The sequence below is a fragment of the Eriocheir sinensis genome, chromosome 12 (assembly GCF_024679095.1).
Source record: "Eriocheir sinensis breed Jianghai 21 chromosome 12, ASM2467909v1, whole genome shotgun sequence".
In the NCBI taxonomy this organism is placed as follows: domain Eukaryota; kingdom Metazoa; phylum Arthropoda; class Malacostraca; order Decapoda; family Varunidae; genus Eriocheir; species Eriocheir sinensis.
The window spans coordinates 19,456,710-19,480,830 of record NC_066520.1 but is presented as its reverse complement, the minus strand read 5'-3'; the positions used below and the strand labels follow the sequence as shown (position 1 = coordinate 19,480,830).

The 24,121-nt window shown below is 45.3% G+C and overlaps 3 protein-coding genes across 3 annotated transcripts in view; 1 reads left to right on the top strand and 2 right to left on the bottom strand.

The window, feature by feature from the left end:
- The window catches only part of LOC126997560 (haloalkane dehalogenase-like), a 15,094-nt gene extending 2,057 nt beyond the window's left edge, over nucleotides 1–13,037 (top strand). The window contains exons 2-5 of the mRNA XM_050858728.1: nucleotides 7,423–7,511; nucleotides 9,480–9,693; nucleotides 9,874–10,097; nucleotides 10,417–13,037. Coding sequence (XP_050714685.1) covers nucleotides 9,480–9,693; nucleotides 9,874–10,097; nucleotides 10,417–11,031 — 1,053 coding nt within the window. The 5' untranslated portion in view covers nucleotides 7,423–7,511 and the 3' untranslated portion in view covers nucleotides 11,032–13,037. The remainder of the gene's footprint in view (nucleotides 1–7,422; nucleotides 7,512–9,479; nucleotides 9,694–9,873; nucleotides 10,098–10,416) is intronic.
- Nucleotides 365–1,890, bottom strand: LOC126997565 (uncharacterized). The gene is made up of 3 exons (XM_050858734.1): nucleotides 1,729–1,890; nucleotides 1,380–1,526; nucleotides 365–976 (listed from the first exon to the last, which is right to left on the bottom strand). Exons 2-3 carry the CDS (start codon nucleotides 1,515–1,517, stop codon nucleotides 752–754), a joined length of 363 nt encoding a protein of 120 aa, XP_050714691.1. The 5' UTR covers nucleotides 1,518–1,526; nucleotides 1,729–1,890; the 3' UTR covers nucleotides 365–751.
- Nucleotides 13,038–13,390: 353 nt separating the features above from the next.
- Nucleotides 13,391–23,881, bottom strand: LOC126997562 (uncharacterized). The gene is made up of 4 exons (XM_050858732.1): nucleotides 23,743–23,881; nucleotides 18,689–18,809; nucleotides 14,511–14,754; nucleotides 13,391–13,889 (listed from the first exon to the last, which is right to left on the bottom strand). The coding sequence occupies exons 1-4, from the start codon at nucleotides 23,746–23,748 to the stop codon at nucleotides 13,859–13,861; spliced, it is 402 nt and encodes a 133-aa protein (XP_050714689.1). The 5' UTR covers nucleotides 23,749–23,881; the 3' UTR covers nucleotides 13,391–13,858.
- Between the last annotated feature and the right edge of the window lie 240 nt (nucleotides 23,882–24,121).

Below are 24,121 nucleotides of genomic sequence, written 5' to 3'. Positions count from 1 at the left end.
AGCGGCTTACGAGTGGATAGGACAGTTTGTTTTGGAAAGATCATCAATGACCATCAGAAAGAGGGTGGTAGATAGGAGAGAGCCCTGTGGGACACCACTGTTGATAGGTTTAGGGGAAGAACAATGGGCGTCTACCACAGCAGAGATAGATCGACCAGAAAGAAAACTGGAGATAAAAGTACAGAGAGAGGGAAAGAAACCGGAGGGTAGTTTGGAAAGCAGAGCAATTGCTAATTGATATCTAAATTTCGTACTGCTGCTTCCTCCTAAAACAGTTTCCAGAAAAGTGGAAGGAATGTTGCGAATTTTCGTGTGTGTGTGTGGGGGGGGGGGGGGTAGGAGTGACCATACTACAGTCAAAGCCTTTAATATGATCAGTAATTTTATTCTTTCTTCTTGTATCAGCGTCCAATAATATACATATTCTTCGCTGGCGCAAAATACATTCTTTGCGCCAGTGTTGTCATTATTCATGTTCGTCGAACGAGTACAAGTACATTCATTCATGTGTCTTTCCTAGCCGGAGCTTACAAGCTCCCTTGTCAGTTTAATATTAAAATAAGCAAACATTGATAAAAATCAGTTTAGTCAGGACGGAACAGGACAGACAGAAACATTGACAACGAGTAAAAATTGAGATGAAGAAGCGAAGTTGCTAGTATGCAGTGAAGTGAGCCGAGATATTTCGGGATGAACCGCGACGGGACGGAGCAAGTCAGGAAGATGCTGAGAAAAGCTCATGGAAGGTTTCTTAAGCATTATCCTTCCCCAACCACCCAGTGCGAGGGTCCAAGACCCCACTGTCCACCAAATCCTCCAGAAGCTCCACCACCTGTTCGCTGAAGTTCACCTGCATGTCCTCGCCGTCGGGGAGGATGCGCGAGTCCCGCATAATATCGGCCTCCTCGTGCCAGGCGGAGAGTGCGTCGAGGTGCTTGCTCATGAAGGGATCTTCCTCCGTGGCCTCGGACGGAATCTGGAGAAAGGGACTTTGTGTTATCCTTGAGGGTTTCAGTACCTAATTAAATGTTCATAACGAGAGGCATGCCGGGGTAGCTAACGACAAGGCTCTGACATAAAAAAAACTACATACATACATCTCTTGATTATAAACACTGTTTTTGTGTTCCCTCTGCATGGTCTTGTTAAGTTCTCCGTGCTAACGAGGTGCATACAAGGCAAGCTAACGACAGAGCACTGCATGAAACAAGCTAAAAGGTTATCTTTTCATAAAAGAAAATTGTTTAGTGATCTGTCCCGTCTGACTAATAGTCACCAAACAATGTGCCCCTAAGGTATATTGCCATTTCTAATCAGCACGTAAATCCACACGTGTTCTGACGTGTATTCTATCTCTTTGAGCGGTCACCGTAACTTACCCTCTCCGGCTGGGCGAGGCTCTGCAGGCCCTTGAAGTTGGCGATGGTCCTGGTGGAGGAGGTGGAGCCGCGGAGCGTCGGAGTGGTTCTGATGGAAGTGAGGAGACGGGCCACGGAGCGGGTGGTGATGCCGGCCATCTTGATGATCTGGGGAGCAAGAAAACGGAGTGAGCCGCGAAGAAAACGTGATGCAAACCAAAGGGCAAAGCAATACTTGCTACCCTGCAATTGTTATATGAATCAGTGAACACCAACAGAAGGTAAAGTGTTGCTAATACTCGTGTAGTTTTTGCAAAGACGAGACCTACGCAAAATTCATCGCTTTCCCATACTTCATTTTTTAACTGACCTTTCGTGTGATGGGATGAGAGTTCTTACAAGTGTGTCGAGTGACTGATGCCTCTCGAAGCTCCTTCAATCCTTATATAGATGGCGCGTCGGTGAGGCCACGATTCCATCAGCCAATCAGCGGGCAGAGGTACTTCAAGAGGGGATTGACACAGGGTGGTTTTACCAGGTGATTATGCACTGCCCGGCAACCACTTCTGCTGTGGCAGCCGCAGGCGCCGACACCGAGGGACAGTATCAGGTGTAGACAGATAAAATCCGCCGAACAAAGTCCGATAGGATAATGTTTGTAAAAATGGGCTTCACGGGGACCTTAGGGCAGGTCAGGCCTTGTAAGGGCCGCGCCTCAGCCTTGAGTGTATTTATTTCGATACGAAGCTCCAGGTCGCATCGTGGCGACGTCACATGTACTGCGGAGCCAAGGACAAGAAAAGGAGACTCTGCAAGCATCGGACTGGCCTTTCAAGACTCACTGTAAAAGACTCCCTCCCCTTCCGACCTGGGACGGATTAACTGGCGACCAACCCTCCCGGGAGATAAAATGTTCTCTCTCTGTCTGTCTGTCTGTGTGTGTTTGTCTGTGTGTTTTTCTGTCTGTGTCTCTCTCTCTCTCTCTCTCTCTCTCTCTCTCTCTCTGTTTGCTTGTTTGTTTCTTTGTTTGTGTGTGTGTGTGCAGTTCACTACGCCCTGCACACGAATTGGACCCCCAGTCGCCAGCAAATAAATACCCTCCCGACAAGAGCAAGCTCCTTAAATTCGATCTGTGTGTGTGTGTGTGTGTGTTTGTGTGTGTGTGTGTGTGTGTGTGTGTGTGTGTGTGTGTGTGTGTGTGTGTGTGTAATTCACCTCTTGGTCTGCTGCGGGTCTCTCGAGACAGCCAGCCGTTCCCCTACGGAAGAGCACCGAGCTCGCAGTACCGATCTTTGGGTAAGACTGAGTGTGTGTGTGTGTGTGGGTGTGGGTGTGTGTGTGGGTGGGTCCTTGTATTTTTTTTCTACTCGCCTGTAGTCACTTGTGTGAGAGATAATCATGAAACCAAGACGGAGAAAGTAAAGTCCACTTGCAGGCAATTGATAAAGCTGAAGGTAATACTCGCTCTCACAGCTCCTACCCTCCGCCTGCATGTATTCATCAGAACATTAATTAATATATATCGCCTCACTGTCATCGCTTTCCATCCTCTTCTCTATATTTAATACACCCACAGTTACCTCACCGCTCTGTTAACACCTTCCCAAAGAGCGTGATTTACTCTTTACTTTAATACACCCACAGTTACCTCACCGCTCTGTTAACACCTTCCCAAAGAGCGTGTACTCCCACAGTTACCTCACCACTGTTAACACCTTCCCAAAGAGCGTGATTCAGTCTTTAATCTTCTTTTGTATGGCAAGTTTCTAAGTCTTGGATCATTGAGGTCATTCTTCTCTTTACTGATTCGGGGGACTTAATCCTTCTGTAATATGGGGACCAAAATTTAACAACATAATTAACGTGGGTCCTAACCATCGTCTAGTACATTTTAACGATGGTTTCCACTCTTTTGTAACCGACACTTATTGTACCGCTCTGTTCCCTACGGTAATACAGTGATTCTTGGGCACTCCATATTACCTCTCACAGTTTAAGTGACATTTTATATGATTTGGTTTGGACACAAAGGGATTTTTTTTCCTACACTTACAGGAGCAGCGAGTAGCGGGCTTTTTTTTATTGTTTCTTTTTTTGTGTGTGCCCTTGTGCTGTCTCCTTTGCTGTAACCCTCCCCATTTAAGTACGGCGTTTGTCGATGCTAAACTTTACTCTATTGTTGGATCACACATAGACGCCCTTGCCTTATTTTGTGACTCAATCTAATTAGCGTTCCTCTTTTTGTGTCCTTGGCAAACTTACCAATGCCACTGGTTCTCAAGGATGCAAGTGATAAGCAAAAAAGGACCCATTACACCAACGGCACTTAATCCTCTCAAGACCCATGTGGCAATCCTCTCCTATCTTGCTACGTCGTATCTTTATAGACAAGTGGGTATTCCTGTAGAGCAAGGGGAAGAAGGTTGGTGGGTATATTATTGTGTCACTGGCCGTCCACGCATCACTCATTAATAGATAAATGTAAGATCTTAATTTCAAGGGTTCGGATAAGATTAACATTGACGTAAAGAATCAAGAAAATGCAAAAGTATCGTTGTGATACATCCATTTCAAAAGTAAGATATTTCAGATGTTCAAGTGAGGCGCGAGAGCTTCCTTCGGTTTTGATGTTTTATTGCTGGTAAGGGGGAGGGGTTGCGGAAATTAATGGGAAAGAAATGTAGCTAAAATTGATTGTATTAATATTATTTTTCCTTTTCTTACTTTGGGCTACTGCGGGAAATTTGATAGCAGGAGAGATGTGTAACAGCACTGCAGTAAAAGGCATAACTGTGTGAAACTTGTCGTTACTGTCTTTGAGGTTATTTATTATTTCATAATATCAGACAACTCGTGATCTATTATTTCCATAAACTATTGGAATCAAAGTCTAAACCAAAATTATAAATATCACTAGTTGCATAGTTCTCGTTGACACAATTTATCCGTTATATATTTAATACATGAAGCAAAACAAAATACAGACACGAGGAGCTGTGCTGATTTTGTCAAGGGAATTCCCTCTTTCCTTCACTGACAATTAAGGAATCAATAATGGCCCACCAGAAGGCAGCAAAAACTATCAAAATCATAAATCTGAGATCGTAACAGCTTTGTTTGTAAATAGAAGTAGTATAAGGAGCAAACCCTGTATATTTTTCCCATGGCAATGTAAGATGTTAATATAGGTTGTAATGCGATACGAAAACAATGCTGAATGCATAAATCAGTTCGCGACTCATTGGGGAATGGCAGTTATCATGTCTATAGAGTCTTACGAACAATAGAAGGGACAATTTTGTGAAGTGCCGTTTATTGGCAGCCTTTGGTCACCAAGAGCAACAAGGGAAGCTTCACACGCTCAACGCTGTCGCTAAGGTAGCCCAGCAAGGCTCTACGTTGTCTGTTTGTGCGGCAGAGTGGCGAAGATAAGCGTGACCCGTAAACGAGATAAGGTCATTGTTTTTTTTATTCTTTCTTTTTTCCGTATTAGTAATTTTTTTCTTTTCTTTTTTTCTTTAAATAATTTCTTCAAATCTTTCATATTTTCATTTTCTCTCTTGTTTCCTTTTTCTCTCCTCCATACACACACACACACACACACACACACACACACACACACACACACACACACACACACAGACACGCACGCAAGGAGATGCAAGAGATTGAAGTATTTATATTTATTACATTTCTTTAAGGATGTTTTTGATGCTGGCAATGGTGATGAAGATAGTACTACTGCACCTACTAATGATGCCACTGTACCTTACTGCTGCTGCTGCAATGCTTGAGAACAGCCTTTTTAGACTCCATTTTCTTCGAACAGTCAACACGGGAACAGCCACGGGTTAGGTCATGTGGTCAAGGGAAAGGGAGGTATGGTTAGGTCAGCACTTCCTTGCCCTTTTTAATCTATGAAATTCCCTCACAATGTGCCTTTTTACATCACACCAAGAGGACGTGCGACGCTGTATTTAGCATCATATATTTGCTGCATCGCACTATGATGTACAAAGCTGGAGAGAATTAATATTTGACCGATAATATCCTTAAACATTAATCTCAAAAAAATTGTATTCGAATTTTACTCTTGATAGCTGCTCGTCACCACTCTTCACTCCTACCCCCCCCCCCCCCTCCCACTCCCTGCCTAACGAGAAATCATATCATGTGTTAGTCAGATGGAAAGGCCAAAGATAGCATGAGGTAAAGTGGGACGATACTGAGTAGAAAGTAAAAAATATAAGAGATAAGATGCACAGCGAAGAATATACGTGCGTTATGCCACGTAACAGAGGACGGGGCCAAGGAGAGAGGGGGAAACGTGGAAACATGGATTAGCAGGCACTTGAAAGCATGTTGGCCTATGACAAGGATGCCTGGCCGAGTTACGTGCTCAGTTTGTCAGGCGCGCCCATGACCCCAACGGTGGCATTATTCTCTTAGCGCGTCATTGTATCGCTGGAGGAGGAGGAGGAGGAGAAGGAATAGAAGGAGGAAGAGGAGGAAGACTTTGAAGTAGCTGGAGGATGAACAGAACGAGAAAAATAAATGAGCGAAGAGAAAGATTTGGTGCCACTATAAAAATTGCCTGCGCCATGACGGGCTTAGGCCGACCACCAGGCCCCTGGTGATAGCCTACCCGCGCTACAGGCGAATACGTGAAAAAAAAAGGACGGAAAGATAAGAGAAAAATGCGATACTAAATCAGTGTGGCACAGTTAGGCGATCACGTGCAATACTCATCCTTCAAGACTGTATAGCAGTGGTTCCCAAACTGGGGGGCACGCCCTCCTGGGGAGGCGTGTGCTGGATACAAGGGGGGCGCGATTCCGTCTGTCAAAAATTGCAATTTTGCAAGAAATACACACACACACACACACACACACACACACACACACACATATATATATATATATATATATATATATATATATATATATATATATATATATATATATATATATATATATATATATATATATATATATATATATATATATACACACACACACACACACACATATATATATATATATATATATATATATATATATATATATATATATATATATATATATATATATATATATATATATAAACAAACAAAGGATGGGGGGGGGGGCGTGAGGATTTCACAGAAGTCAAAAGTGGCATCATGTAAAAAAGTTTGGGAGCCGCTGCTGTATAGAGTATAAGAAAATTCTATATCGTGCGTAGTTTAGTCCGTGGCCTTGAAGGGTGCGTGGCTGTGAAGTGAAGGGTTGAAGTGACTCACTTTTTTTATCGAATAAGTTTTAATCTATCGCTGAGAATAGTAACAGACGAGACAGGTGTGTCGATGGTAAAGATGATTTGACAGCGTCTGGTTGAAGTTGTCGAGAATTTGTATATGTTGACATGCTTATTTATACATCAGTTGATTTCTCTCTCTCTCTCTCTCTCTCTCTCTCTCTCTCTCTCTCTCTCTCTCTCCCTTCTTTTCCCGGTCTCGTGTTTTTTCTTCCTCTTCCTTCTCCTTCATCTTTATTTCACCGCATTCATGATCATTCCCTCTCGTAGATCTCCATTCTTTTCATTAACTGCATTTCCACCTTGCAGAAACTATTAAAACCTTTCCACGATAACTAAAAACAAAGGTATTAGAATACATATAGGACAACTGAGGAACGGTTGGTTAAGTAGGAGACAAAATACCAGGGCCTTAACACTACCAGTCCTAGAACCCAATATCCCCTTTTTCTTCCTTTAGTTGTCCCTTCAATCACAATTTTCTACTTAACCCCAATATCACCAGTACTCATCCTTTCTTCCTTTCTTCATTGTTACCATTCAATCACTGCATTGTCCTTAATCCCTATATCATCAGTTCTCAGCCCTTCCCCCTTTCTTTATAGTTGTCCATTCAATCTCAATTTTCTAAGAGGCCACGAACGAGATGTTCTAAAGGGGGTGACTTGGCTATTCTCCTCTCTGATCTCTGAAGACCGTGAAAGTTGACGCCCTCCCTCGCCCTCGCCGCTCTCACTGTCAAAAGGTTCTCCTCTGCCTCTCTGACCAGGTGTTGGCGGCCAGTCTCACGCGGAGGGTCGAGCAGTGAGGAGAGACAGGAAGCCGCCGTGGAGAGAGGAACAAAAGAAGAGAGATCAAGTGAGTCAACCCGGTATTTTTCTACGTGTCGACGCCTCAGTTCTGTTTGAAAAGCCTCTCGTCGAAGTTCCTGGGGTTCTCATGGACTGTTCTGTGATGCTAGTGACAGTTTTACATGACTTCTGCATCTTCAACGGGCTAATCACCCCCATGAAAATCCGGTTAAGTTTCTCTGTGGCCTTGGGAAATGGTCGTACTTAGAGGGAGCCAGATACGTCTAATTAATAATACCGATATCTCGTCTTCTACTTTATCAACCGCTCCTCAGTTGTCCTATATGTATTCTACTACCTTTGTTTCTTAGTTATCGTGGAAAGGTTTTAATAGTTTCTGCAAGGTGGAAATGCAGTTAAGAAAAGAATGGAGATCTACGAGAGGGAATGATCATGAATGCGGTAAAATGAAGATGGAGGAGAAGGTCACAAGGAAGAGGATTAGACGTATCAATTCTCGCTTATCATTTCATTGTTACATAATTCGGTTATTCGTAAAGTGGTGGCAGTGCTTAGAAGTCTTGTATTTATATTTAAAGTTTGTTGAAAGTTAAATATCTATAATGCGTGTAGTTTCTGAGGGTAAGACGTTATCGAAAGGTTACATAACTTTTCCGAGGGCACGATTGTAATTACGTCACACTACGCTTCTAGAATGATGATTGTCGAGGAGAGTGTGCATGCGAGACCCTCCTCCCTCCTCTCTCTCTCTCTCTCTCTCTCTCTCTCTCTCTCTCTCTCTCTCTCTCTCTCTCTCTCTCTCTCTCGTCTGTAAGCAGGAGAAAGTATCCTAAAAAAATTATATGCTACAGGCTCGTATACCTAACATATCCTGACCTAAATTTAGCTTCTACATCCTCCCCTCCCTATTCTCTGCAACTTTCCCTCATTCATAAACTTGTTCCTCCTCCTCTTTCTCCTCCTCCTCCTCCTATTCCCCCTCCTCCTACTCTTTCTGGTTCTTGTTTTCTTCTTGTTCTTGTTGTTCTTCATTTTTTTCATTATTTATTTTCTATCTCCTCTGTCAATGCTGCATCTCTCCTTCAACCACCTCCCTCTCTCCCGTCCTAAGTTCTACCAGTCACCGTTATTTTCAATCTACCTTATTTTTTCCTTCTGTCATTTTCCTCTTGTGTTTTTCTGCTTTTCCTTGCACCACGACCTCCTTCTCCGTCCTAATCCCCGCCAGCCACCTTTCCTTTTGACTCTCACCGCTGAAGTACCGTAAGAGAAACCAGTCGATGAAAGAAGCGCGTCTCTAAAACAAGGATCAGACATCTGCCACGCCGCGGGCTTTTCATGGTTTATCTTTTTTGCGTGTCGTACCATCAGCTATATGGGTCAGTGAGACAATAGATTCTGGTGAGTCACTTTACCGGAGATTGACATTGTGCTCCAATTTCCTGGTCCGTGTTGATTTGAAAGTTTTTGGAGCTCATTCACAATATTCCGCTATTTTCACTCTGTTAATCGTTAGGTAATCTCCACTTCCCACACATCCTTTGTTCAGCTATCATGTTGTAACTTTACTTTCGTTATTATTTTTACAGAACTTTGAAATGTAATTAAAATATACGTTGTTATTTTATTAAGCTGACCTCTGAATTTATTAATATCTTAACCACATTATATTCTGCATAGGAAGTTATTTTCGTGATACATCTTACCTTTACCTGTATAGTTCACTCCAAAATGTACTCATATCATCTTGTACCTTAGTAGAAATCGTACTATGAAATGAGGTAAATGCTATCAAGGGGTGTCCTCAGAATGATAGTGTTCAAAGAATGTAAAGATAAAAAATACAAATTTGGCCGTAGCTGCTATAGGCAAGTGAGGTGCTCGCTTGGGTATGTTTTTAGGAGCGGTAACTCTGGTTCAAACCACTGATGTGAAACACGACACAAAGCAGCATAATCATTTCAAGTGAAGGCCAGCAAAATAGTTGATATGACCCGTTGAGTCTATGTTCCAGATGGGCTGGGTCCTCGCACGCTTGGTGGTGGTGGTGGTGGCGGCGGCGGTGAGCAAGGCTGGAGGGTATGTGGAGAAGGAGCCGCCAGTGGTGAGGACGCCGCATCACCTCTTCAAGCGGCTGCCCGAACTCGGCTACCCTTGGGCGCCTCACTACCTCCTCCAGCGGGTCGAGTGTCACTCACTGCCGCTCCGGGCCCACTACATCGACGAAGGTTGGCCGTCGCCTTGCGTCACATAGAAAGTTCTATGAGACACATTTTCTTGAGATTTTTATGGATTTAGTTAGATCTGTCGTGTGCTTGAATGAAATATGCATGTGGAGATGTGATGGTTCATATTATAACATACACAGGCGTAGCTTGTGGCTTGAATCTCATGTTGCTTGTTCCCAGGGCCCCGTGACGCACCTGAGACGCTGTTGCTGCTGCACGGGACGCCCGCCTGGTCCTTCCTCTATCGCAGGGTCGTGCCGGGCCTCCTTGACGCAGGCTACCGTGTGGTGGCACTTGACCAAATCGGCTTCGGACGCTCCGATAAGCTGACGAACCCAGAGGCTTATTCCCACGAGCTGCACGTGGCCACCGTGTTGCTGCTGCTGGAGAAACTTGATCTAAAGGTGAGTGGACCTTGCTGCCCCTGGCAAGGGTGGGTGCGTCACTCCCATGCAGGGTGATACTGTCTCCAGGGTTGTGAGTTGTGACTGGGTGAGTACGATCTCTGCCTTTTTGGTTTAATTTCAGGTAGCACTGTATAGCAACAGAGATTGTGGTAACATGCAGCGTGGTGATACACTGCATGGAGACATTTTAGGGGTGATGACTCTTTCCACAGCCCAGCAGAGTAGTGTGCCTTAACGGTCACACGATGCGCAACACTCCCAAGGCGTGACTGTGCACACAGACAGTGAGATTATACAACCCGTGCTCCCCTTGCAGGGTGTTACGCTCTTCGGCCAAGACCTTGGAGGCCCCACAGGCGTCAGCGCCATGGCCCGCGCCCCGCACCGCTTCCGCCGCGTAGTGCTGCTCAACACGTGGCTGCCGCAGGGAGATGTGTTCAGCTCGTTGTCTCGCGTCTGGGAGCACGCGGCTTACCTGGGCTGGCGCAACGTAGTGGCCGCGCTGGGCCGCCATCAGCCCGTAGAGACCGTGATGAAGGTGGCCACAGACGCGTCGTCAGACGTCATCTCTGGCGGGTATGGAGCCCCCTACCCGTCATCCCAGTACAAGGCGGGGCCCGCCTGGTGGCCCCTCATGATCCCACTAACAGAAGATGACCCCGTGGCTATTGAGATGCGTAAAGCTGCAGCCTTCCTGAGTACCTGGCACGGCCCCGCCCTGCTCGGCTACAGCGACAGGGAGGTTTTCACCCTGCCTGGACGAGCCCTTCTGCAACGTGTCCTGCCACAAGCATGCCAGGTGGAGATAGAAGACGCTGGCCACTTCCTGCAGGAGGAGCAAGGACCACTAATAGCACGCCTCGTGGTGGCCTTCATCGAGGAGGACTGCGGCGCCGTGCTGCGGACCCTCGCGTCAAACTCTCACCAGTGAGGCGCCGCCACGCCCCGGGCCCTGCCTGCGGGGGACGAGCCTTTACCGGACAATATCCTTGAGTCGTGATGGTGCTGGTGCGTCACGTCTTCCGTCTCATTTCTATGACTCATATCATCACACGCCTCATGTAGCTTATTTATGAAAACGTATATTTATTGTAAGGAAATATGTAAACACAAACGGGTTTAACTATGTTCAAACAAAGACTGCATGTCAAACAATGTGATAAGGTGTGTTGACTCTGAGCCGACCACGAGGAGCGTATGAACATTGAACAACCGTCGCGGCAAAGCTCCCTGTGTTGCGCCGCCGGGTGTGGGGGGCCCCGTACATTGGCCCCGTGCTCTACATTCTGTCACCCGGGAAAGTGTATGGGCGACTGGGGCATCGAGGTGTTTATATTAGCTGTAACCTGAGCAACCCGAAGCTGTCCTGAATATATGCCGTGTGTGTGTGTGTGTGTGTGTGTGTGTGTGTGTGTGTTCCTAGTAAGTGAAGTATATTGCTGTAAATTAGGCGAATCCATGGAGAGAGAGAGAGAGAGAGAGAGAGAGAGAGAGAGAGAGAGAGAGAGAGAGAGAGAGAGAGAGAGAGAGAGAGAGAGAGAGAGAGAGAGAGAGAGAGAGAGAGAGAGAGAGAGAGAGAGAGAGAGAGAGAGAGAGACCATTAATATTATGTACAACCACCATCACCACCGCCACCACCACTACTACTACCACCACCACCACCACCACCAGATACAGGAAAAGTCAAAGAGGAGAAAAGCGTGTGGTTAGTTTTTATTGCAAATTTCCAAGTTACAGCAGACTCTTTTCATGGTGGTAGGAGGAGGAGGAAGAAGGATAGGAAGAGAAGGAGGAGGAGGAGGAAAAGGACCCCCCCCCCCAATCATCATCATCCGTCACTCGCTCCCTCCTCAGTAAAAATAGAAAGATAAAGAAAAGAAGAAAAAAAAAGGGAGGAACGAGTAGCCACAGACTTTGACGTGAATCCCAACAAAGGCAACGTTGAAGAGATGTTCCTAAATGATGATTGAACCGACGTAACAAAGGAAAACGAGCAACATACATTCCTACCCCAGATCTTTGTGTAGCAGCCGTCCACGCCACATCCCGGCACATGACAGCGGAGTCTTGTTATCCAGCCTCTCCTTTTTCTTCTTCAAGTTTTCAATAGTTAGACCTTGCAATCCCAGATGCCTCGAGGGAGAAAGTTAGAGAGAGCGAGACTAAACGAGAGAGAGAAAGAGATAGACTGAGAGATAGATAGAGAGAAAGAGTGAGAGTTACGTAGACAGATTGCAGGATAAAGAGATAATCTAATGCAAAGTAATTAGACTAAAGAAGAACAGATTGGCAGAAATAGATGAGATTAAGAACACGATTACCATTTACGACTAACACTAATACTAATACAACTGAGACAGACAGACTAACAGCAGCGTCCTCGTCATTTTAGAGACCGGAATGCTGGTTTGTGGTTTGTAGTTAGTCAGTGAGCAAGACAAATAGACCTGAAACATTGATACAGATTTCCCAACACTGTTTAACATCGTGAGGAACAATTGCGCGGAGTGAATGTAATCTGTCGTAATTAGAAGGTCAAACGCGTGAGAGGCGAGCCGAAGGTGTTAAAAAGAGAGAGAATAAAAGTTAGTTAATGAGATCTTCGGATAATGCATGTCTTTTATTATTGGCCATCTTTGTGAGCTAGAAAAAGGAAAAGAAAAGAAAAACTCATAAAAATTTGAATGAGAGTTTGAAATCGAGAGGGAAGAAGAGATATGAAGGAGGAGAGAAGGAGAAGGGGAGAGGAGATAGAATGAAGGAAGGAAGACAAGGGGAAAGGAAGTAAGATGGAGGAGGGGAGGAGAATAGGAGAGACGATAGGAAGGTAGAGGAGGGGAAGGGAGAAGAGGTAGGATACAGGAATAGATTATAGAAGGAAGAATATTTAGTACTGGAAAGCACGAAAAAAACACCGAGAGGAAAGAGAAGATTAAGAAATTACATGACTGGCAAAGGATAAAATAGAAAGTAAAAAAAAAAAAATAGCAATGAATATCAAAACGGGTGTAGAGAGTGAGCGCGTGTGGGAACATCAGCGCTCGAGAAAAAGGAAGGGTAAACAGAGACAAGAGGATATACTTATGAAGAATAGATAAGCTTTTTAAGAGAGATCGATTGTATGAGAGGAAAAAATGAGGTAGCTGTTGTTTTCTTATCCATGTAGTAAATAGTAATGTAGTTTTGTAGTAGTAATAGTAGTAGTAGTAGTAGTAGTTGTTAATGGGAAAATATTAAAAGTTTCACAAATTTCACATTCTCTACTCACGAAAGAAAGAAAAAAAGCGTAGTAGGGGTCAGGAACTTTTAATTTGGCAATGATCTCCGTCGTTTTAAGTACATATATAAATATTTACACCTTATAAACTTGATACAGTGCCTTCTTTCTCTCCCTCAGCTTGAATTCTTTAAAATTTAGCTTCTCTTTTAATTTCTGCCTCGAGACAAAGTATAGGTTGACCCTGGGAATGCTTGGTCGTCATGGATAGATTAAGAGAAATTTGACCCTAGACTTTTATCGTTCTTTGTAATTAGAAAGCTTGATGGATGTGTATATGGACACTCGGGAAAGATAGTTTGTGGTTAGGGCGAGCATGTGGCGTGGTGGGGCTGTCGAGCGGGCTACTTCGTCACTCCCAAGAATCAAAAGGCGCAGTGCTCCTCCTCCGTCTCCTGGTCATCCTTGTCCTTATCGCTCTTCTCCTCCTCCTCTAGTTCCTGCTGCCCCTCCTCTGTTTGTTGAAGTCTCTCGTCACGGTTTAGTTGGTGGATTCCTCGGACGCTGGTTTTCTGTATGGGAGAGATGTGAGGGGCCTTAGTACATGTATGTGTGTAAGAGATGTGAAGAAGTGCAGTGGTGTGTGTGTGTGTGTATGGGAAAGATATGGTAAAAGTTTAGTAGAGGTTGTTTTTTCTCTCCGTCTCTCAATCTCTCAGTTTGTTTGTGCAGAGTGACCAAAGGAAGAATGACGGTATGTGTGAGATGGAAATGATGATATGAAGGTAATTACAAGAGAGAAAATGACGGAAGTGAAGAATAGTTACTCATCGTGGAAAGGAAAACAATAAAAGAGTATGCAAGATTAAGTGCCATCACAACATCACCAGGAAGAAGAGGCAGAGAGCGAACAGTACGGGACAAAGGACCGTATTTCTAAACATTTCGTCGCCCAAGTTCAATATTTGACAAGACTTTCGGAGGAGTTTGGGGCAATTCCAGGATCACTTTTATGGCCCTGCTGGTAGTTTGATTCTTTTTCTGTACCGTGAACCTAAGGAAACACACATTAAAATCTGATTGACCCCCTCTTTGACGTTTAGAAATAGCTGACATGAAAAGCGAAAATGTCTGATAATACCAACCAAAGCCTTCAGGAACAACACCACCACACACAACACCGCCGGACTCACTTCAGACAACGGTAGAGGTCAGGCACGTCGACCAGGAGGCAGACGACGGACTCCCCGACCAGAAGCGGCGCCCCAAGCTCTCCCTCCTCGCTCTCAACGCCCACGGGAACAGGAACCTCGCTCAGGGCAGGGACGCCGGATCTCTTGCCGTACCTGGAGCCGCCAACGAACCGGGAGGACCTGACCTTGATCTCCGGAACCCCTTGAGAACGTCCGTACCGGTTAGCATAGAAGCCGGATCTTTCTGTAATAGGAGAAACCGAGTGATGGATGGTGTTAATCGTAGGGGAAAGTGGAGGAGAAGGAGGAGGAGGAGCAGACACACACACAAGTCTTCCCCCAATTAAGATGAGTGTTAAAGGTGTCTGAGTGGAGCGCGAGAGCCGTGACGAAGGCGGTGACGGTTGGGGTTAAGGGGGTCGGCGCGCCATGATTAAAATCCCCGTACTTTGGAATTCCTCTGAGGGGCCGCGACGCTCTCAAGGGCCATGTTGCCTGCCCGAAAGAAGGATAATTAGATGCCCCACGTGACACCCAGAAGCATTAAGGTACGAGGAGGTGGGACGGAGGAGGAGGAGAGGGGAGAGGAGGAAGAATGAAGGAAGGGATACAAGGGGAGAGGGGGTAAGATGGAGGAGAGGGAAGGAGAGATATGAATGAGGAGAGAAGGAGAAGGGGGGAGGAGACAGAATGAAGAAAGGGAGACAAGGGGAAAGGAAGTAAGATGGAGAAGGGGAGAGAAGATAGGAAGGTAAGGGAGGGGAAGGGAGAAGAGGTAGGATGGAGGAAGGGAGACAAGGGGAAAGGAAGTAAGATGGAGGAGAGGAGGAGAATAGGGGAGGGGAAGGGAGAAGAGATAGGAAAGGAGGGAAGGAGAAGGCAGAGGAAATGAGATGAAGGAGGAGAGGAAACGAGGAAAAAGGAAAGGAAAACAGAAAATGAACGAAGACAAGAAGCAGGGATAGGAAGAAGAGTAGAAGGGAAGCAAAAGAGTAAAGATGGGATGAGAGAAAAGGAGAAAAAAACATCATAATTTGTTTCCATCAGAAGTCGAGTTGATACCATCCCTCACCCTCCCCCCTTTCCCTTCTCTCCCTCCCTCCCTCTCTCCCTCCCTCTCAGCTAAAAATAGGAGGGCAGCAGGTACCTTCCTCCCCTTAACGGTAACAATGTGTAAAGAAAATGTGAAGTGGAGGAATTTGATAGCGCAGGTGAGGGCTCCCGTAGATAATTTGTGCAGTAAGGTGTCTAGCGCGCAGGTAAGGGAAGGAAAGAGAAAGAGAGAGCATAAAAACCCCGCCGTTATTTCTAAACATATCGGCGCCTCAGTACTACGGCGGTTTAAAAAGCCTCTCGTAAAAGTCTATGGGATTTTCATGGACCGTTTTGTGACCCTAGTGTTAGTTTTACCCAATTTCTGCATCTTGAACGATAGAAGAGAGCAAAAGAATCCCCTATTCCTAAACATATCGGCGCTTCAGTACTACGCCGTTTTAAAAAGCCTCTCGTAGAAGCTCCTTGGATTTTCATGGACCGATTTTTATAAAGGGAAGAAGAGGAAGAGGAAGAAGAATAGGAGAAACAGAAATAGGAAGTGAAGGAGGAAGAGGGGGAGGAAAAGAAGAAGCAGTGAGTTAAAAAAGAGATTGAAATAAGTAAAGAAAACATAGAGGAGTGCTAAGAAAAGAAGGAGGAGGAGCTGAAGGCGAAGAAAGTGGAAGAAGAAGAGGAGGATCTAGAAGTGAAGAAAGTGGAGGAGGAGTAGAAGTGGAAGTCGAAGCTGGAGGTGAAGAAAGTGGAGAAGAAAGATGAGAAAAAAAATGGGAGCAGGGAACAAAAAAAAGGGTCTGAATAAAAAAAAAAAAGATTGAGAAGGTAGAGGTGAAACAGGGCGAAGACGAAAGGGATAAGTAGACTCTGTTACCTTCCCGTTCCCTGAAATTGCCTCGTTAGAAACACGGGAAGGAATACAGAGAAAGAGAGAGGGAAAATATAGGAAGTAGAGGGAGGGGAGAAGGAGGAGAAGGAGGAGGAGGAGGAGGAGGTATTCCCAGTAATTTCCTCCGGCTATGCCCCAAAATAATCAAATGGAAAAGAGAGAGAGAGAGAGAGAGAGAGAGAGAGAGAGAGAGAGAGAGAGAGAGAGAGAGAGAGAGAGAGAGAGAGAGAGAGAGAGAGAGAGAGAGAGAGAGAGAGAGAGAGAGAGAGAGAGAGAGAGAGAGAGAGAGAGAGAGAGAGATTGTCCAGTAGTTTTAAAGGTTTGAATGCTTTTAATTCTTTTCATAATTTTTTTCTCCTCTTTTTTTGCACATCATCACATTCTTTATCTTCTTAATAAGTGCAATTTTCTTTCCTATTCCATCTCAATTCCTTTCTTTCGATCTTTCTCTGTCCAATCAACACCATTTTCTTACTCATTCCCACACTCTCTCCCTCTCTCCCTCTCTCTCTTCTCTTTCCCTCCCTCCCCTTCTCTCTCCTTCCCCTTCTATAGTATCGCTTTTTTTCCCCCTCCTATCGGGCCATTTCGCGGTAACATCGGCCATGAGTCAGTAGTTAATGGTCTTTTTAGCTTTTAATTAGTCGCCGCCTCGTGGAAATGACGCTTGTGGATAGGTTTTGGGGGCGCTATGATGGGTCCGCCAAGGCCACACCAATCTGACCTCTAGCCTTGACGGGCGGACGGGCCGAACTAGCGACACCACGTGACCCAATATCGGATTAATAGCGATTCCTAGTGTCTGTAGGAGTGGGTGTGTGAGGTGGACTTAGCGGGAGGAGGAGGAGGAGGAGGAGGAGGAATAAGAAAAGGACGAGGAAGAAGAGGAAGAAGAGGACGAAGACGAGGAGGAGGTGGTGGAGGAGGAGGAAGAGGGGGAGAAGTAGGTGGTCGTGGAGGTGGAGGAGCAGGAGAAGAAGGATGAGGAGGACGAGGACGAGGAAAAGGAGGAGGAGGAAAGGAAAAGAAGGAGGACGAGGAGGAGGCGGATGAGAATGAGGTAGAGGAGGAGGAGGAAGAGGAGGAAATGGTAAAGTAGAAGGAGGAGGAGAAGGCGAACGAAGGGGCGTGAAGGAGGGAAGGGCCGGGAAGGGGAAGGCAAAAAAAGGCCATTCGCTTACGGTTTGTTGATGTTTCCCTTCACTTTTTTTTGGTCCGTCTATTTAATATCCTCGGCCTGAGTTTCTCTCGCCGCCACGTCAATGGGTGACCTTCATAAACCTTTCCTTCCTTTATTGTTCCCAGCCTGAAGGAGAGCGCTAATGTTATCGTCGGTGTTCGTCTGTCTGTGTGGCTGTTTGTTTTACCGTCTATCTCTTAACAATATGTCCTTGGGAAACAGAGATAGTGTTATTGTCACCAAATTTACATGCGAAGATTTTTACGTAAATACCTTAAAATATCACATTTCTATTAATATGTTTTTGGGGGTCTTTTTCTTTACAATTTCCATCCATTCAGTCACCTAAAATATCACATCTCTCTATTAGTATGTTTTGGGGGATCATTTTTCTTTACAATTTCCATCCATTCAGTCACCTAAAATATCACATCTCTATTAGTATGTTTTGGGGGATCTTTTTTTTTACAATTTCTCTCCATTCAATCACCTAAAATATCGTATCTTTCTAATAATGATGATGAATTTTTGGGGACATTCAATAATTAACCTTTTCTCTCTGTCTTGTTAAATAGACGGCAAGTTAAGTTCGCAGACGTAGGTGTTAGGAGGAGTGAGTGGCTGTATGCTTGCTTTCCTATCTGTAATCTGTTTGCTGTTTGTTAGGACCACATTTTAGGCTTCTGTTATTCCTCTAAGGTACTGGAATCTCTTTAGTAAGCAGACAGAGTTGAGGAAAGTAACAGGCCGGGGTGTTTAGAGGAGCGTGACTGATTACCTGTTTAACTGTTTATTAGGACCACATTTTAGGCTTCTGTTATTCCTCTAAGGTACTGGAATCTCTTTAGTAAGCAGACAGAGTTGAGGAAAATAACAGGCCGGGGTGTTTAGAGGAGCGTGACTGATTACCTGCTTAACTGCTTACTAGTGTGGCTTGCTTGATGATTTTTTTACCCTGCTCAGACTTTACTATCGTGTTTTCTTCCTCTTTTTAGGGTTAACAGACAAGGGTTAGGAGGTGAGGGTGGTCAGTGTGGCTCCGTGTTCGTTCTTGCTTACCTGTGACCTGCCTGGTGTCGGCGCCGCGCTTGCCGTACCGCTGGGAGTAGAAACCCTGCGCTGCGGTGACTGCAACGAGGGCGGCGAGGAGGACCAGGGCGGGGCTCAGCGTGCGGGGCATCTGAGGGCGAGGGAACAAGGGCGTGCGTGTGAGTGTTGGTGTTCGTCAGGAGTCTCAGGGAAGGAAGAAAACGGGAGATGGCGAGGGTGTTTGGAATGAGTTTGTGTAGGGAGGAGTTTTTGTTGTCTACTATGGAAAGAGGGTGGAGGATAGTGATTGCCTGAAGGTTTGGAAGGAGTTTGTTGTCTTTTAGGAGAAGGAGGAGGAGGAAAAGTATGTTTGAATGTAGTTTTTGGGGGGATAATAGTTGCCTGTGTAAGTGGGGAGGCTGAAGCAGATACGTAAATAAACAAAGACACAGGAGCAGAAAGCAGTAGAGAGAATGCAAAGGAAGGAGGAGGATGAATCGAAGGAGGAGAGGAGCTAGATATGGGTGTGTATGGAGTATGGAGAAAGAAGGAGAGGGATAGAGAAGACGGTAAGGAAGAAAGGAGTTAGTACGTAGAAGGAAGGAAGGAAGAGAATGCGTGAAAAAAAAGAAGTTATAGAGGGAAATGGGAAAAAAAATGAGGATGGTCGAGGAAGATGGATGAAAGAACGTACTGAGGGAAGGAGTTACAGAGGGAAGAAGCAGGAAATCAATGACACGTGAGTTAGGAAAATGATAGATATGTGTGTGAGGTAGATGCGTTCAGAAGCGATGTAGCAGGAAAAAAATGGATATACATGTAGAGGGAGAATGGATGGCGAGTGTGTGTGTGTAGGTGTGTGTAGGTGTGTGTGTACAAATAATTCCTTGGCGTTGCAGTATTAGGGTGACGAAGTGTAGGTCTACCATTTGTCTGTCTATATATACGTCAGTCTGTCTGTCGGTCGCACTGCAGAGTAACAGGAAGGTAAACGACTTTCTACGGTCATTTATCAAGTTAGAGGGAGAGAGAGAGAGAGAGAGAGGGGGGGGGGGGACACAGACAGACAGACAGAGAGTATCTTCAATTACTTGTCTACGGAAAAATGAAGTACCCTTGACAGTGAATAACAGACAACATGATCATAACGGAGCTGCCTTCACTGTGCATCAGATGTTTTGTTCAATAATACGCCGGTGTCAATCAAGAGAGTAAGTAATATTGCATAGTGGGAGGGAAAGGGAAGGGAAGGTATGGAGGCGAAGGAAGGAAGGAAGGAAGGGGAAAGTGAAGAGAGGGAGGAGAAGGGAAGGAGGAAGAGATAAAGGAAGGAGAGAAAGGGAAGGAAGAAGCATAAAAGGCTAGAAATAGGAAGGAAAGAGAGGAATGAAAGGAAGGTATGAAAGGAGAAGAAGGAAGGAAGGAAAGAGAAAGTGAAGAGAGGGAGAAGAAGGGAAGGAAGAAGAGATAAAGGAAGGAGAGAGAGGGAATGAAGAAAAATGAAAGGCTAGAATGAGGAAGGAAAAAGAGGAATGAGAAAGTGCAAAGAGGAATGAGGGAAAACAGAAGGAAGGAAGAAAGGAGGAAAGTGAAAAAAAGGAATAAGGGAAAGAGGGAGGTAATATGCTGTGAGCTAACTAATTCTGCGTTATGCGTTCGTGAATTCTAAAGATCCCCAAAAAGTGTCCTGTCCCCAATATGCCTCTCAGAATCCTCAGTTTAGTAGCGATGAGAGGCAATACATCAATGCTTTCATCTTTCTACCTTGAACTTGAATCAGCGCGGAGGTGGAATCGTCTGAAGGTGAATTCGAAAAAAGAAATCTCCGTGAACAGACCGCCCATGAAATCCCTGAATGAGGTATTGATAAGAGAGAAGTCGAGGTCTATAAAGCTTCCCTTCCTTTTCTTTTTTGAGCGGATGAATTTAAGATGAACTGCGTGACCTTCAAAATGGTCTCCTTGATTTCCCACCTTTCCCTTCTTTAACTCCTTCCCTAAATACATTCTTCTATTCCTCTTCCTCGTTCATTCTCATTTTTTTCCCCCTATTCCCTCTATAACTGTTCTCTCCTGCATTTCCTCCCTTTCTACTAGTAACTCCTTGCTTCCTTACCGTCTTCTCTTTCCCTCTCCTTATCCTCTCCTCTACTCCATTCACACCCATTCTATAGTTTCTCATTTTCACCTTCATTCCCGCATTTTCTCCTTTCCTTCTCTTCACTCCCTCCCTTACCATCTCTTTCCCTCTCCTCCTCTTCTTCCTCTCCATACTCCCTACACCCCCATTTTCTAGTTTCTCTCCTCACCTTCCCTCTTCCTCGTTCTACTCCCCCTCAAGGCCTGTCTGTCTGTCTCTCTCCCCGTCTTTTGGTTCCTCTGTCAGCAAATACACAGCGTCTCTCCCCCTCTGTCTCCCGTTTGACAGACGCTTCCACTGTTACCGGAAAATGAGAGTCTAATTGCCAGAGAGGAGGAGGAGGAGGAGAAGGAGGAGGGAGAAGAGGAAAAGTAGAAACAGAATATGGATGGTGAAGAGTCGTAGAGAGGAGGAGGAGGAGGAAGAACAGGAAGAGGAAGAGGAGGCGGAGGAGTAGGAGCAAGAAGAGAAGGAGGAGGAGGAGAGGGAAGAGAGAAACTAAGATTATAAAAGTCTAGAGTTAGTCATCAGCCGACATATTAGTGTGTGTGTGTGTGTGTGTGTGTGTGTGTGTATGTGTGTGTGTGTGTGTGTGTGTGTGTGTGTGTGTGTGTGTGTGTGTGTGTGTGTGTGTGTGTAAAGGTAACTGCAGACCACCAACCATTTCTATCAAAGCGAGACCTAACCTGTGTTCGTTAAAAAAAATAATGAGGAAAACAAAACAAAAAGTACACGAAAAAAAAATATTATAACCAACCCCTCAGCAAAACGAAAGGATGATGATGACAAAAGGACACGGACATAAATAAGTAACAACAATAACATCACCTCTCCTTAAGTGATAGAGAAACAAATTACAGACCGACAAAGGAACATAAGATCAGAATGGAGATGAATGGTGTCGGAGGCTGGGGAACAAGGAGAGAGAGAGAGAGAGAGAGAGAGAGAGAGAGAGAGAGAGAGAGAGAGAGAGAGAGAGAGAGAGAGAGAGAGAGAGAGAGAGAGAGAGAGAGAGAGAGAGAGAGAGAGAGAGAGAGAGGGGGGGTGGGGGTGGGGGGGGTTCGTGCGCCACAATATAAACTACACACACATTAGAAGCGCAACTCTAAACGGCTGATAGTCTTAACTGGGCTCTTTTTGCCTCTACTTAAGGGACCCGGCAAAGCACAGGAGCCAGGATAAGATAAGTCATGAAAGTGCTTAACAAAGTCATTAAACTAGATTCTGCGGAGGCGCGTGAAGTTCATATCAGGGAGACAGGTGTTCGGCCGCTCTCAGGCGAATACGCGAACGTGGGAATAACAAGTTGAAGGTGTCTTGCTGGAGGGAGGGGACTCGAAGTGGGGTGGTAGTGGCGTGGGTGGATGTTAGTGTGAGGGTGGCAGTGAGTTGGTCGTGGTTGTATGAGGTTAGTAGTTAGGGTTAGTAGAGGTAGTGTGAAGGAGGTAGAAATGAGTAGCTAGTTATTTAGGGTGACAGCAGTAGAGTGAGAGAGGTAGAGTGACGGTAGCAGTGGGTTAGTTGTAGTATGAGATTAGTAGTTAGGGCAGGTAGAAGTAGTGTGAGGGAGGTAGAAGTGGTAAGTTAGTAGTAGAATTAGAGTGATGGAGGTAGAGTGACAGTGGCAGTGTCCTGTGAAGAAAGACTAGTGTGAGGATTGTAATATATGACAGTAAAGAGTGAGTAGTGGTAGAATCAGTGTGATGGTTGTATAGTGTAGTAGGAACAAGATTAGTGTGAGAAAGATAATATGGAGTGGCAGAATAAGTGTGAATATAAGTGTTTGGGTTGATAGAAATAGTGTGAGTGTGGTATCAGTGTGAGGATCATAGTGTAAAGTGGTACAGGTAGTGTGAGTGTTATGAGCAGTGTGAATTTAAAAGTGCGGAGGAGTTCATGTCTAGGGTGAGATATGGACGCTGAAAGGTAAATATTGGGTTAGTATGAGCTTAATTACTCTCAGGTGAAGGTATACTAACGTGCTGAGTCCAGGATGAAGAAGCAATTAGTAAAGGTGTCAGAGTGCGTTATGAAGGCTCGCATATGAACCTGTGATTACCAAGAAGCTACGATGCTAGCAGAACAGTGGAGAGGCATCAATCATCCTTGCATATAATTACACGGGTCATCATTCGCGAGTGTTTCCCTGTTTACCGAAGTGACGGATAATTACGACGGAAACTTGAGGAACTGCGAAGCTCAGGTATTAGGGCCATTCACAGGCAGGCTCAGCAGGGACGAGAGTATCCACGTCTTCCAGAAATAGCAAGCAGACTGCATTCGGGTTAAGTAAGGCAAGGTCGGCGAGGCATTGAAGAACAGTGTGCATATTGTGTATACCAGCAATAGGCGACGTGTTGGGATAATAGATAGTGAGGAACTTGTTACGGGAGAGGTTACAGAGGGTAGGAGGGAGGTGGGTTGTGGATTGAAGCATGTCAAGGAGTTTGTTAGGAAGATACGTAAGGGGAAGTGTGGGTAACAAAAGACATGAGTGAAGTGATGTGACGAGGCAGCGAGTATAACTATTTTTAGGGAAGGGTAGTTCAGAGGTGCTTGCGGCCTGAGGTTATTGAAAGATGAATGCAAAGGTAGATATTTGAAGTATAAGATTACAAAGCAGAAACAAAAGTTGACTAAAAGTGTTGATGGCTATTGTTTTTTGTGCGTTTCTTCGTGACTGTGAGATAAAATATTGTCGGCTTCTCAAAATACTTAGAACACATTGCCTGACTGGGAAGATTACTGCTTTGTTTATGCCGAAAAAGTATGTATGACTGAGCCTATTCGGTGCCAAATCTTATGTATACTGAACTAAGTCTAAATCTTCATCGGCCGTCACGTTTCTTTTTCCAAGGCTCACTTCTTTTCTACAAGTCTTTGCTCGGAGAAAAGAAAACGAAGAAAAAACAACACAACACCAAGAACAGGCCGAGAACACCTACTTTCATGGCGGTGGAGAGAGGAGGAGGCGGCGGTGGCGGTGGTGCAGGTGGTCACGCAGACGGCGGAGTGGAAGGACAGGGGCTGTGTTGTTGTCCTTGAGGCTGAGTTCGGTGTGGCTCCAAGCTTCCAGACGCTCCTTTATATACCCAGCCGCGCGCACACCCACTCATCCTCTGCCTCCCTTGCTCCCGACGCCACTTTGCGGGATTAGCCAATCATTGGTCATCTTTTGCCCCCGCCGTTTGATATCCATTCCTCGCATCATCTCTGGTGGATTGCGAGGCCTTGAGCGTATTTTTCGGCGCCGTGGACCGAGTGACTCTGCTTTTGTTGTCCTTCGGGGAGATGTGGAAGACTATCGGGGCATTTTTTGAGGGC